General features: G+C 42.8%; 1 protein-coding gene across 1 annotated transcript in view; it reads right to left on the reverse strand.

Annotated features, from left to right (window-relative positions):
* LOC308664242 (maestro heat-like repeat-containing protein family member 2B) overlaps window positions 1-14,685 on the reverse strand; it is a gene marked incomplete at both ends in the record, with an annotated part of 123,735 nt that extends 109,050 nt beyond the window's left edge. The window contains one exon of the mRNA XM_081321282.1: window positions 14,268-14,685. Within this exon, the coding sequence (XP_081177408.1) occupies window positions 14,268-14,685 (418 nt within the window). The remainder of the gene's footprint in view (window positions 1-14,267) is intronic.
* Between the last annotated feature and the right edge of the window lie 753 nt (window positions 14,686-15,438).

Consider the following 15,438-nt stretch of genomic DNA (forward strand, 5'->3'; position numbering starts at 1 on the left):
CCTACCAGCATTAGGTATGTTAAACTCCTTGAGATAAAAGTCTGGTGGAACATGCAGAAGATTTTTAAACAGAGGTTAAAGTTTTGTCCGCAATTTTTTTTGTTGGGAATAATTACAGATGCCACAGTTGTGGACACTAAGTTGATGTTGAATTTAACTACGGCGGCAAGACTTTTGATAGGCCAATATTGGAAGAAAGAGGAATTGCCGACCATAGAGGAGTGGACTTTAAAGGTTTCCGACCTGGCAGAGATGGCGAAGATTTCGGCCTATTTGAAAGATCATTCGCAAGAACGCTATATTATGGAATGGAGAAAATGGATTGATTTTATCCAGAACAAGTATAGGGTTAAGAAGTTTTATGTAGCATTTGAATAAGTCTTCTTTCGTTTTTTTTCTTTTCTTATCTCAGTTTCTTTTTATACATATTTAATATTATTATTATTTGTTTTATCCTATATAAGCTAGAGAGTGTTGGATTTTAGAGTTTATAATTGTTAGTATATGATTGTTTATGATTGCTTTTTATACATATACCTTGTATTTAGCTCTGGGAAGTCGGGGGGGGGGAGGGGGGGAAGGGGTTAGGGGGAGGGGGGGAGGTAGGGAGGGGGGAGGAGGGAAGGGGAAGGGGGGACTCTTAAAGGAAAATTGTATTTCTAAAACTTTTCAATAAAAATAAGGAGAAACTGGACAGCCACCTGTGTGAAATGGTATAGGGTCTCCTGCTTGAGCAGGGGGGCTGACTAGAAGACCTCCAAGGTCCCTTCTAGCTCTATTCCAATTAAACATTAAACATGCAAAGTTGTAACTATGAAAAGGGTAACTTGCTCATAATTCTTGATCTTCACAGCATCTCTCTCAGTTGTTAAACGAGAACCTACCAGCATTAGGTATGTTAAACTCCTTGAGTGAATTTCTCTCTCTCTCTCTCTCTCTCTCTCTCTCTCTCTGTGTGTGTGTGTGTGTGTGTGTGTGTGTGTGTGTTATTACAAATCAAATCCAATAAGAATCTGAAAAGAACGCACCAGTTCTGGAAAGAATATCCAGAATCAGAAATAATAGAACAGAGGCCAGCAAATCAACACTGATTTATAATACAAAATAAAGTACAATTGGAAGAATTGCAAAAGTCTACCCAGGGCAACAAAATCAAACATTTGCCAGAAGTAGCTGAAACTGTAGGGGCAAACCAGGGGGAGTCAGCAGTAGAGAAAGCCAGCATAACCATGGAATCATTTTCATTCCAAAACTAGGTAAATCTGTCCTCTGCCTTCTCCTCAGAAAGAACAAAGCTCTCAAACAACCACAAAAACCAAAACCTAGAGGAATTGGAACAAAGTATACCCAAACATTTAGAACAGCACAAAAACCCAGAATAAAGTTGCCTTGTTCCAAAAAAACAGCTAGCACAAATATTAAAATATGTCAATATTGTAATATCAAATAGAAGCACCAGCTCATGCAACAAAGAAACCAACTAGTGCACCCAAGTTAATAATTGTTGATAAAAAGGATAAGTCTATAAACTAGAGATTGTAGCACCTGGAGACAGCAGAACTTAAGAAAAGAACACAAAATACAAACAACTGCAAAAGAAAAAGGCCCACCTTAAAATGGCTATGGCAAAAGAAAGCAAAGATATTACCATTAGTGATAGGCACCTTGGGTACAATCCCAAAACATCTGAAGCATGATTTGAACACCATCAGCATTAACAAAATCCCCATCAGTCAATTGCAAAAGGCATCTTTACTTGGAACAACTAACATTCTGCAATGATACCTTCAACACCATCAAACAACAACATCTGCCTATCCCAGGTAAAGGTAAAGGTTCCCCCGCACATGTGTGCTAGTTGTTTCCAACTCTAGGGACCGGTGCTCATCTCCGTTTCAAAGCCAAAGAGCCAGCGCTTGTCCAAGGACATCTCCGTGGTCATGTGGTCGGCATGACTAGACGCCAAAGGCGCACGGAACGCTGTTACCTTCCCACCATAGTGGTCCCTATTTTTCTACTTGCATTTTTACATGCTTTCGAACTGCTAGGTTGCCAGAAGCTGGGACGAGTAACAGGCGCTCACTCTGTTATGCAGTACTCGGGATTTGACCCGCCAAACTGCTGACCTTCTGATCAACAAGCTCAGTGTCCTAACCCACTGAGCCACCGCATCCCTTTTCCAGGTCCTTAGGAAGGACTTAAGAGCTGTATAAAAATGCCAAATGCAATCTAAACATCTGGCAAACTGTGTGACCAACTATAGTTTATTAAATTTATATGCCACCCAATTCCCAGCAACTCTGGGCATTTACTATTATTAAAACATTTTAAAAAGAGAAAAATAGAAAAAACCCCACAAAAACAGAACAAATGAACAATAATGACAAAGAAAATATGCCTAGAAAATAAAGGAAATGGCATCAGTCATCCATTTCAAAGGCCAGGATAAAGAGCTTGGATTGATTACAAGAAAGCATTCAATTCCCTGCCCTATGGTTGCATAATCAATTGCCTAAAAGTTACAGAAGTCAATAGAAACAACAGAAGGCCCTCAAAAATACCAGTAGTGTGTGCCTTGATCAAATTGCAGGGGAAAACTCATTCCTAAGGGCAGGCACTGCTACAAAAAAGGCTTGCTTTCCAGGGTCCTGCGACATTGCATAATCAATGGAACACAGAGTATGTCAACCCTACCAGATCAAACTGGTTAGGCAGATATTATAGGAGACAGGCAGGTCCTCAAGTAACCAGTTAGGATTATTTGAGAGACTTTGAGTCCCATTCTGCCCTTTGAATTTCACCCTGTACAAGGTGATTACCTGAGGGACATTACATCCCTTGGTTCAAATTTAGGTAGCTGTCAATTCCTACTTTTTGTTTGTATAGTTTCTATCCTTGGATTGTGAGCTGCCCAGAGTTTGGTTTAAAATGGGTGACCAAATAAATGTTTAAAATAAAATACTCAACTGCACAAGACCAAGAAAGCAAGAATGACACAGATAGTCTAATGTTAGTCTGCAGTAAACACAAAATTTTGAAAATTCCAAAAAGAATTTCCAACATTCATTTACAGCAAATTTACCAGGGGAGAATCTCTTGAAATTTTAAATATTTTTTTTCATAGGTTTCTTGACACCAGGACTATGTTCTACTTACAAGATAGCTACCCTCAGTCTCACCTTCTCTTGATTGTTGATGTTCTTCTCATTTATCAGATTTTTTAAATCTCATCTTTATTACTTTTAATACATACATAAAACTCCCTCCTCTTCCTCCTCTTTCACCACAACAATTCTGTGATGTTGGTTGGGCTGAGAAAGAGTGACTGGCCCAAAGTCACCCAGCTGGCTTTTATGTGTAGCACCACCCCCGAAGGGACTGCTTAAGTCCAGGCCCTCCTGACCTCCCCTCCAAGTGGACACCAGCCCAAAGAGGTCTCGCACGTTGGCGCCTCTGCCTAACAGGACACGTAACATGGTGGTATGCAGTCACGATCAGCAGCCATGCACATGGGGCGGTGATGGTCACTCTCTCTCAACGGTGACTCACTTGGGATGATGCTGGTTGATCTCAGGTGATAGGAACTTACAGGGAAGATGGTAGTCAATCTCTAATGACAACAACTTGCCCAGAACAATGTTAATCAGCCTCTGGTGACAGCAACTTGCCTAAAACAATGGCAGCCAGTCTCTGGTGGCAACAACTTGCTCAGGACAATGTTAATCCATCTTTGATGACAACAACTTGCCTAGAATGATGGCAACCAATCTCTGGCACTGGCAGAGGCCTCCCTTGCCTGCTCTCCTCGCCCCTCTCTGACCTCACTCCATGTAATCCCTTTTTATCTCCCCCAGCTGACCCTATAAAGAAAAAAACCCTCACCTCCCACTAAAAGATGTATGTCAAACTCTTCCTTAACTTTCCCTCTGCCTAACTTACTCCAATGAGGGAAAGGAATTAAAACTCCCCAAACTACCCTCTCTCCCTCTCTTTGTCTGGCCTGCCCAAAATGAAATAGAAAGAAACATCACCTTTTCCCCCCACCCCCACCCCTCTCTCTTGGTCTCCCTGGCCGGCTTCAAGCAAACAGCTCCAACTAGCCACTCTCACCTTCCCTCTCTCTCTCTCTCTCTGCCTGGCCTGTTTCCAGAAAACGGCTCCAGCAACTACTCTCACCCTCTATCCCTCCCTGCCTGGCCTGTTTCAAGCCAACAACTCCAGCAACTACTCTCACTCTTTCTGTCCCTCTCCCTTTCATATGGCTTGCCTGTAACCAAGCAAAAAAAAAAAGCAAATGCGAAAACTCCTGCTTCTTACTCTCTCTTCAATCAGCTGGCTCAGAACAGCAAGCTTCACCAAGCCTTCTCTCTTCCTCCTTTCTATAGGCTTCCTCCTCCTTTTTCTTCCCTCCTCTGAGCCATGCCCCACTGCCAAACCCATGGCAAGGCTCCTGCAAAGCCTCTCAGCTGGCCCCATTCTCACCCCATCTCCACTACACATGCCTAAGGTGGGACTAGAACTCCCAGTCTTCCGGTGATTGGCCCAAAGTCATCCAGTTGGCTTTCATATTTAAAGTGGGACTAAAACTTACAATCTCCTGGTTTCTAGGCCAGCACTTTCACCACTAGACCAAACTGGCTTCATTGTTTCCCCGCCTTGCTACAGTCTCTCATCACAACTTGGTCATGTGGTAATTCTAGATCTTAACAGTAGCAATAGCACTTAGACTTATATGCTGCTTCATACTGCTTTACAGCCCTAAGTGGTTTACAGAGTCAGCATATTGCCCCCAACAATCTGGGTCCTTATTTTACTGACCTTGGAAGGATGGAAGGCTGAGTCAACTTTTAGCCATTCAGAATTGAACTCCTGGCAGTGAGCAGTAAATTAGCTGCAATACTGTGTTCTAACCACTGCACTACCACAGCTCCAGTTCCTTTGCACTACAGCAGATATGTCAAACTCACGATGTCACGTGACGTCGCGCAAACTATCAGGACCGTTTTGCCATTGCCAGCAATGGGGTGGGCACGGCTTCCACGTGACGCATCCAGCCCATGGGCTGGCAGTTCAACACCCCTGCACTACAGTATTCCTTTCCAATAATAATACTAATTAGAGTACAAATTACTAGCACAATGAATTCAGACCCCACTCTGATTTGCAGTAAGCATAACACGTTGTATTTCCCTGCAAATTCAGCTCATGCGAAAGAAAGGATTGCAACCTGAAATTAAAAACATTACTATTTTGCCATGTACCAAAATAACACAGACTAGAATTGCATGTACTCTTTCCCCATTCAAGCTGATAGGGGTGACAATCATCTTCCATTTATCCAGTGTGAAGTAATCCTGACCAGAACAACAACAGCTGAACAGCCCCAGCCTCCAGGGGTGATTTTGGCTAATTCAGCGAGGCAGAAATATTAACAGCTTAGACTAATTTCTCATTAGATCTAGGATCAAATTGCTGAGGTGGCCAAGAGCATTTTGCTAACCATTTTCAGAGGAATCTACAATAATTTTCTGGGCCTGCTTTGTAGAGGATTTTGCCAGCTGGAAAATAAAGCCGTGCAGATGCTAGGCATTGTGCAATGCCCACATGCTAAAAGTTCAGGACCTAAAATTGTGAAAACATCCCAGGGCACTGTTCGCTGGGAAAGCGTGCAGAGCTCATTTCCAATCCTGATATTGCAACACCATCCCAGAAAAGCTGTTTGGCAGATGATGAGGGCCAGGTGGTGAAGCCCATTAATTCACTGAGGAGGCTGAGATGATACAGGCCTTTAGCTAGAGCAAGCCCGACCTTTAGTGAGATACAAAAAAAGCAAACCCTTCTAATGGGCCAGCTTAGGAACCAGCAACAGGGTATTTGCTTTATTTGCGTAGTCTCTGGGTGGCTCACAACATATCCAAATATATAATTAAAACAGTTATAAATATAGCAGCATGACACAATAGCACAGACAAAAACACAGTCATAGCTATCAAAAACGTAATGGCAGCTCCAGAAAGAGATTAACCCCAGACCAGGGAAAGAGAGGCAGATCTTTAGAGCCTTCCAAAAACCTTAGAGGGGGGGTCCCATATGTATCTCTGGGAAGATGCTATTCCAAAGGACAGGGACTATGACAGAGAAGACACACTTCCTTGTCCCCTCAGGATGAAAATGTTCAATTGAGGGGACCAGGGACACAAACTGTCCAAATGTATCTCCTCCTCCTCCTCCTCTTCCTCCATGTTATTCCTGCAAGTTGAATGTTTGTTAACAACCAGGCAGAAATGACTGAAGATAGGCAGTTTCTCGGAGAGCCAGGCCGTATGCCATGAAGGCCTCTCTAGATAACTGGTAATTTAAGAAAACACTATCCCCAAACAAAAAAACCATTACGTTATGGGGAAAAAAAATCCAAATACAACTCTTGAATCAGATTAAGCCTTTACTTATGTAAAAGACAAAAGCCAGAAGTGAACTTAGTTTTGAATCTCCCAGAATTCTTATGCAACAATAGAAACCTTTTAAAGAAACAAGAATAATAACAGAGTTTTGGCAGGGATGCCTCATGCGAAGAAGCTACCCAAAGTGGGTAGGCTTTTGAGCTCAGGTGGTGCATGTAATATGTCTAACTAGCCAGCAGGTGGAGACAGGAAAACGCTGTGCAGGGGTTAACACACTGAAGAACTTGCACAGAAGCATTTGTGGCTGGTATGCTATGCTATTCCCACTCTCCCTCTTTCGGCAGGTGGAAAAGATTGCTAAGCAAGGATCTGAGCTGCAAGCAGGTGCATTTCAACCACCTGGGTCCCTGGGTGTGTTGCAGCTGAAAATCAATGGCTAAATCTTGTTACAGTAGTGGAGGGACCGAATTGTTTTGATAGTTAAATGCTGACAACAGCCTTTTTTTCAAGCTGGAGCTGTTCAGTTGTGTTGCTGGACTATGTCCCCCATCATCTTCTCTTACCTGCATGCTTCTTCCTCTACTTTTGGTCCTACAGTTTTAAAATTGCAATATGTACATATTCTGCAATAAAAACATTCAGCTCCTTTGGAAATCAAGGATCCAAAACAGAATCAAAAGAAGGTAGAGATCAGGGCCGTAACAGGAAAAAGGTGTACATGCTCATCTGAATCTTAGTCATTCTGTCACTCAGATTTTTTTTCCTGTTCAAGTAATCTGTTGAGGGTGGCATAATGCACAGGTAAAAGTGCAAAGCAAAAAGTGGGGCAGCCAAACCAAAAAGTGGGTAGGAATATTCATTCTCTCTCACATCCCATTTTTTCTGACACCCTCAAGGTTCCCTCCCAGGACTGGAGTTTTGAAATTAGGCTGAAGCTTCATGAGACTCCTGATTGTTCATCCTGATTTTTATTTTTATTTTTTGATGCCTTCAAGTCAATCTTGACTCCTGGTGACTGCCTGGACAAGTCCTTGCAGTTATCCTAGCATTTTTTTATTAATATTATTATTTGGGGGGGAGTGGTTTGTTATTCTCCTCTTATTACTAGGGCTGAGATACAATGACAGGTCCAAGGTCCTGGCTTTGTGTCTAAGGCAGAGCTAGAACTCACAGTCTCCCAGTTTCTAGCCTGATTTCTTTACCCCTACACCCTGATCCAGTGGAGTTTTATTTTGTACACAGATAAGAGAAGGCTTGGGATAATAATACAATGAACAAATTGAGATGGCAAGATAAAAGCAGGGCAGCTGTAAAGATTAGAGGTAAACTATTTGGATGATATAAAGAGGAGTACTTTTCCTGGGGCCTACATATCCCTTGTCTCCCCTCAACCTTAGTACATCAGAATAGGCTTTCAAGGGTGAGTATTCCTGAAACAAATACAGCAAAGAAATATGGGAGAAATAAACTTACTGTGGATTTTAACACAAAATCACATAAATGAAAATTGCAATTCTGCTATGAAGAACATGTTATGAGAAAAATCCATATTCTGCTATGCTGATCTGTAATTTTAGGTAAGATTTAATTTGATTCATGCTCATATTCATATATTATAAGGAAAAATGTATCACAATAATTCAAGTTTCAGGGCATTGGCACAAAGAGGTGAGAATATTTTAAAGCAGGGGTCGGCCTGTGCAGTTCAACTCCCACAATTCCTGAGCCAGCTGGGAAATTATGGGTGTTGAAGTCCACAAGTGTTAAAGTTTCTAAGTTTGGAGTGACTTGCTCTAAAACGGTGGTGGCAAACCTATGGCACACGTGCCAGAGGCGGCACTCAGAGCCCTCTCTGTTGGCACGCATGCCACTGCCATCAGCAGCAGGTCCATCAGGTTGCCACCGCCAACCGGAGCAGGAGCCCCATCCAGCACAAAGGAGGCGAAGTGGCCGATTAGCGAGCTCAAGTAGAGGTGATAGAGCAGAGGTCACCAACCATTGTCGATTGGTGGACTGGAAGAAAAGGGAGGGGCTGCAAATGGGGTGGGGCTAGTGCCTGCATGATACTGACTAGCCCTGCCCTGTTCTTGCATGGTGCAGCGCCTTGTATCTTCACCCTGTGGTGTGGCAGCGGCCATTTTTGTGCCTTGCACCACAGTGGCCCATTTTTGCACCCCTGGTTTTTGCGTGCCAAAGGGGCACTCAGAGACGCTTCCCTCCCCCTGTCCGGGCACCACCATACTGATGCGGCCCTGGCACTTTGCGATAAATAAGTGGGTTTTGGGTTGCGGTTTTGGCACTCGGTCTCTAAAAGGTTCGCCATCACTGCTCTAAAAGATGCTATAAGTTGCTCCTGGGAAAATGACCTAAGATAAGCTTCACAGGAGTCTTAAAGGACTCGCAAATTAAACACAGATTATTTACAACAAAAATGGAGAACTTGCCAAAGATTGCCAGAACAATAACAAACAGGCAGCACATTGAGGGGGGGGGGCTGACAAAATAAATATATCTTGAAAATCGATACACTTTGAAATACTTTTCATGCTGATTTGGAAAGAATAGTATGAATGTGTTGGGATATTTAATGCCTTTGCAAGGCAGGATGATGGACAAATAGAGGTATTTGGCAGGAGGGGAGTATGGTCTGCGTCCCTATTTACACTGTCTTATCTCCCCTCTCTTTTGAACTCCAGTTTAACTAGAATTTCACAAATTACATGTGCATAATTTATACAGATTATTCAGCCCCTTTTGAAACATTGTTTCCTAAAAATGAAATAAACTTCAAATACAGTGAAGATGACTTTGAAAGTATGCAGTGAAGAGGTGAGATTTAAAGTATCTATACAGAAGGAGATTTCATGTTCTTAATGCACAATAGCCAGCTCTGCTCACTTGATTGGCCTCCTTGGAAAACACCTTATGAAACACAGCCAGAGCATTTAATATAGGGAGAAAAGGATAAGTTTCCTGATCAATATATAAATCAGGCACTTACTTCAGGTGCTTGGTGACTTAGGCACATCCATATCCTTTTGTATGAGATCAAGTAAGAACACTCCATTAGATTATGTTTTCAATGTAGGCAGATGCCAGAATCTCAAAGAGTTATGGGATGAAGGTCAGTTTCATAAATAGGCTGTATATCTTCAAAGCTGGGCTTGTTTATTGCTCCAGTTGACTGACTGACTGATTACATGCTATCAAGTTGTTGTCAACTCCACATTTTCTCCACAATGTTCTATCCCTAGTCTGGTCTTTCAAGTCCCTCATCACCACTGCAACTGAATCCATCTACCTTGCTGTTGGTTGTCCTCTTCTTATCTTTCCTTCCACCTTTCCCAGCATTAAAGCCTTCTCCAGAGCTAGATTTTCGTGTATTGTGTCCAAAGTAAAATAAGATGACAGATGATTAATCTGTTCCAACCTGTGTGAGGAGCTCTTTGACCAGCTGTTGAGAGATAAGGACCATGGGAGTTAGTGCCCTCTACTGGGAAGGAAGGGGCATTGTAAGCAAGTCTGACTTGCACTGATTACTTCAGAGAAATGGTGTGCATCTCTTTTGGGAACTTTGTATTTCCCCAGCCTCTTAAGAAGTTTTGGTGTATAGGTTAGTAAAGCAACAGAAAAAAGTATAGAGACTCCAGAAAGAGTGCAGAGAAGAGCAACAAAGATGATTAGGGTTCAGGAGGCTAAACATATGAAGAATGGTTGCAGGAATTGGGTATGTCTAGTTTAATGAAAAGAACGACTAGAGGGTGACATGATGTTCTAATATCTAAGGGGCTGCCACAAAGAAGAGGGGGTCAAGCTATTCTCCAAAGCATCTGAAGGCAGGAAAAGAAGCAATGGATGGAAACTAATCAAGGCGAGAAGCAACCTAGAATAAGGAAAAAAATTCCTGACAATGAGAACAATTGCCTCCAGAAGTTGTGGGCACTCCAACACTGGAGGTTTTTAAGAAGAGATTGGACTACCATTTGTCTGAAATGGTGCAAGGTTTCCTGTAGGGTTGGATTAGAAAACCTCCAAGATCCATTCCAACTCTGTTAATTCTATATTCTGTACGTGCATAGCAGGGGTGATTTTACAGTACAAGACTAGAGAAAGGCATTCCCTTTGGACTGGCTTATTGTTTCCTGAGCATCCCAGAAAAGCATTAGGAAAAATTAAAATTCTCAAGCTACTCCCAGAATTAGAAAAATGTTACCTCTGGATGGTCCCTTGTTCCTTACAAAAAATCTCTTCCCGTGTCCTTCCCATGAAATTGGGTAATAGGCAAAGCAGCAATGGAAGTGCCGTCCTCAACTTTGTCACTCCTCAAGCTGGGTAATGATGCATCTTGCAGGTGGCAGAAGCTCCTACCATTCATTTATAAAACTAAGATTAGGGAACGTGGTCTTTCTAATAGCTTGAACTATTATATTCCATTCCAAAAACTGAATGGATGGAGGAATATTTCTGACTTGAATCTTTGCAGTTCTTCTTGAAAGGAGAACTTATTTCTTACTCCACTCTCTCAATTCTCTAGCTCTTACCACTTGCCCACCACTTCATTGCTGCCCTCTTTTCAGTAACAGGAAACATCTACCCCTCCCCACAACTTCATCAAAGATTATTTGCCCCTCTAAAAGCCCAACGATTTCATAATTCCTCTATGGCTTGCATTTTTACGTAGAGCAACTAGGATGTTATTGCAGGATCCAATCTGGTTCAGTCACCGGGATTATCCCAGGGACACATATATTCGCCTTCATTCATAGGATATTATTGAACATTTTATGATGTCACTTTGATGTGTTGCCCAGGAGTTACAGACTTGTAATACCATCAGTCTGTCCATATAGGTTGTACATTTTTTTCTCATGTTGAAATCAAATTTCTCTTAATGTGGGGGAGATAAATGTGCACACATCCACACAGCAACATACACATGTTCAAGAGGACTCCCCACAGGCCCAGATGTCTGCCTTGCATGACATCACATGGGGTAGAGCATGCCCTGGGAGAATAGAACCTCTATGCAGCATAAAAGAACGCTGCTTCATCCATTTTAGGAGTCTGAGTAATAAGCATATTAATAATAGGATCCTCATGTTGAGATCACTCTCTTTTTAACCAACCCTCCCCCCGTTCCCCCATTGCCAAGGCGGGTTCTAAAATAAGCCCAGCTGAGGCTGCTAAGTCCATTTACTGTGAGCTGGTTTGCATTTTGCAGCCCGGTGCTCCTTTCTCTGCATACCCACCCCGGATCCAGCTCTTTGTTTGAAACAGTCCTTGTCACAGCAGAAGGTGCCAGAATCCAGCTGTTCCTTTCCAAACTTCTGGGAGAGGAGAGGCGTAGTTACATCTCGTTCTCGTAAATACAAAATCCAGTTCGAGCAAGTCTTTGTGCGGGGCCGTCGCAACGCCCATGGCAAGTGTGTCATTGGAAACAGGCCTCTGAGCCAGAGTTGGGAGAGAGATGGAGGAGCAAATGCAGACCATCTCCTCAGGAAGGCGGCGTGATGTGCAAGAAGGAACACAGTGTGTGTACTCTGTCCAGAACCGTTTCCCTATTGATCATTTCTGCATCTCAGCCAGGCAGGAAAAAGCCCAGAGAAATGGCAGATGTGTGTGTGTCGTTGTCCTCCCCCTTCCCTCCTAAAAATCACAAGTGGAGAGCCTTCTGCGTTGCTTTCTTCCACCACCCGGCCTCCCCCGCTCTCTTTTTGCAAAATACGTGCACATTTGTTTCTTATTTGTAGCGCACCATTACACTTGCGCTGTGCTCAGAAATATTTGGCGAAAATATAACCCTCAGAATGTGGTGTTTTGTCCTAAGGACAACAAGATGCTTCTTCCAGATAGCAAACACAAAAAGCTTTGTAATCGGATTTCCGAAAACCTTTGGAAATGTGAAGGCACTGGGAGTGGGGGGGGAGAGTTTGAGAAGATATTTAACAGACCCCTATAAAGCTTCAAAAAACGGACAGAATGACTCACAAGAGCCCCTGTCGTGACACTTCTATAAAGCTTACTTTGAAATGTTCTTTATCTTAAAGAGTTTCCCATTCAAGCAAAGTTAGAAAGAAAAATGCACAGGCATCAGACAACATGTTAGCCTAGGCCAGGGGTAGGCAACCTTGGCTCTTTTATGACTCATGGACTTCAACTCCCAGAATTCCTGAGCTAGCCTGGCTCAGGAATTCTGGGAGTTGAAGTCCACGAGTCATAAAAGAGCCAAGGTTGCCTACTCCTGGCCTAGGCTGTGGTTCTGTGGGAACCCAAACATAGTCTTAGCATACTGTGTGAAGCAGAACTTGTCAAGATGTAATATGGTTTGTTGGATTAGGCCAGTTTTTAGTCCCTCAGTCCTCTTAAACGATATTTTGAAAAGGATTTAGATATTTTCCCTTCCCCTGTTTATAACCATGCACATTGGAAGGAACCTAATTTGTATGTTTCCCTTTTATGACTGAATCCAGATTTTTCTTCTGTGTTACCAGTATGCACCTGCAAAAGTGCATTGCTTAAAGCCCCAGAGACAGAAAGAATCTAGATGCTTAGTTTACCATCAAACCAAAATTCTATTTGTTCATTTTGTCAGTGTGCCTAATGATGGGGGAAAACAGTGCAAAAAAGTATAAATAGAATAGAATAGAATTCTTTATTGGCCAAGTATGATTCGACACACAAGGAATTTGTCTCTGGTGCATAAACTCTCAGTGTACATACAAGCAACAAAGTGATAAGTCATAGTTCATAAATCATAAGATACAATCAGAAATTATAAGATACAAACAACAATTGATAAATCATAATATACCAATAGGAAAAGGTAGCAGAAAGATGAGAGGTGAGAAAGATGACAAGATGACAAGGATAATAGCAATACAACCCAACTACATGGGTAAATACTGTATCTTTGGGCATAAGACATTGCAGTGGGAGTTAGGTGTTCAGCAGAGTGATGGCATCAGGGAAGAAACTATCTTTGTGTCTTGTTGTTTCGGCATGCAAATTTGTCTCTCCAAATGGAGAGAACGGAAAGCTGGGTTAAAAGTCAGTCTTGAGTGAACCTGTTTTGGGGAAGATTCATCCTGGGCAATATATTCTCTGTCTATGGTTGAAATTGAGCCCATATCAGATTTAGGCAGTATAGCCAATACTTGGAGATGATATGTGTTGTAGTTTAATAATAACTGGAAAACCAACTTCCTATTTGACCAATGAACAAGTGAATGTCTGCCTACTGATAAAGAACCACAGAATTGCAGTAAGATTGCTTTTTGCAGTGATTATCAATGAACATGTGAAATAACAATGCAGAAGGATAGGAAAGATGCAAGTGGGTGTTTTCAAGTGGTGTGTGCTCAAATCTCTATGCACAATTCAGCAACAAGAAGAAAAGCTAGAACATTGGAGAGATGATGCCAAATTGTCAACTGCACTCTGGATATAATATTAGATAAAGGGCAATTCCAAAACACAGAAAAGAGATTTATGCTAGTTCAGTATGACCTAGCAAAACTAAAAGACCCAAACACTTCCTCTCCAGCAATCAACACCCAGGTTAACAGCAGACCAACAATCAAGCAGTAAACCATACTTCAATCAAAGAACCACCAACTCAGACAAACAAACAGTAAACAACAATGTAATCTTACCGTGTTTCCCCGAAAATAAGACCTGGTCTTATTTTTATTTTATTTTATTTTTGCCTCCAAAAGAGGCATTAGGACTTATTTTCGGGAGATGTCTTATTTTTTCCACTGTCTTGCCTCATGGTGGAGGCACCAACAGCCCCGTCCAGCAGGAGCCCAGGTGGCTGCCATTGGCCCACTTCTTCTGCAGCCACTCACCACTGCTCACACGTGTCACCCCCAGCCTCTGCTTCACTGGCAGAGGCCTTTAGGAAAGTCCTCTGCAACTGAGAATGGAGCCCCAGGTTGATGCACATGTTGCCCTCTGGGCTCCGTTTCACCAGCAGAGGCCTTTCCTGAAGGCCTCTGCCGGTGAAACGGAGGCCAGGGGGCGAGGTGCATGTCAACCCAGGGCTCTGTTCTTGGCTGCAGAGGCCTTTTCTGAAGGCCTCTGCCGGTGAAACGAAGTTTGGGGTGACACACATGAGCAGCAGTGAGCAGCCGGAGAAGTGGACCAGCAGTGGCCATGTGGGCTCCTGCTGGACAGGACATGGGAGACCTGTCTGTGCAGTGAGGCAGGTGTTGGAGCATGGGAGGCCTGGCTGCGGGGGCCCTGAGGTAAGCAGGAGCTGAGTGCATGGGCAGCTCCACTCCATCCCCTACCTGCCTCACCTCACCTCGTGGCGGTGGCACCGGGAACAACCAGACGGAATGGGTGGGTAGTCAGCTGTGCAGGCTCTTAACTAGGGCTTATTTGGGGGGTAAGGGTTATATTAGGCACACACCTAAAAATCAAGCTAGGGTTTATTTTTGGGATAGGTCTTATTTTCAGGGAACCATGGTAGGAACCAACAAGAACACTCCCACGTACACTGACAGGGCAAGCCACATACAAACCCCACTCCCTTCTAGCACTGATGATGTTATCAAGTTGGGCAATGAAATGTCTTCAAGAAAACAACCAAGCTCAGAGAGCACCAAGGACCTCACAACTTGAAGAATGCTGTCATATATTTCTTCAACTATAGTTTCTTAATGCATACCTAGTTCCCACAACTGGTCATTCCAGTAAATTGGACATACTATGGGATGAGTCTAAGACATAACAAAATAAGCATACTGCTGGATCAGACATAATGCTTATTGAACCCAGTGTCTGTCTGTTTACAGTGAAAATTGAAACCCAGAGAGCTTTGGGAAGCCCATCAGTAGGTAGGACCTTTTAAATGCAAAGAATTTATTTTGCCCAGGGAGATAAAAGAAATCTGACATAGATTTTAGATCAAAATCTGCCTGATTGTAATCTGCCAATAAGATATTCCTTCTTTCTTAGCCAAGATGACATTAATACATTAAGTATATGATGAATATATTGTGGAATGCTGCAGACCAAAACCATAGATTCCCAG

Source organism: Vipera berus (genome assembly GCF_964194415.1).
Source record: "Vipera berus genome assembly, chromosome: 1".
Classification (NCBI taxonomy): Eukaryota; Metazoa; Chordata; class Lepidosauria; order Squamata; family Viperidae; genus Vipera; species Vipera berus.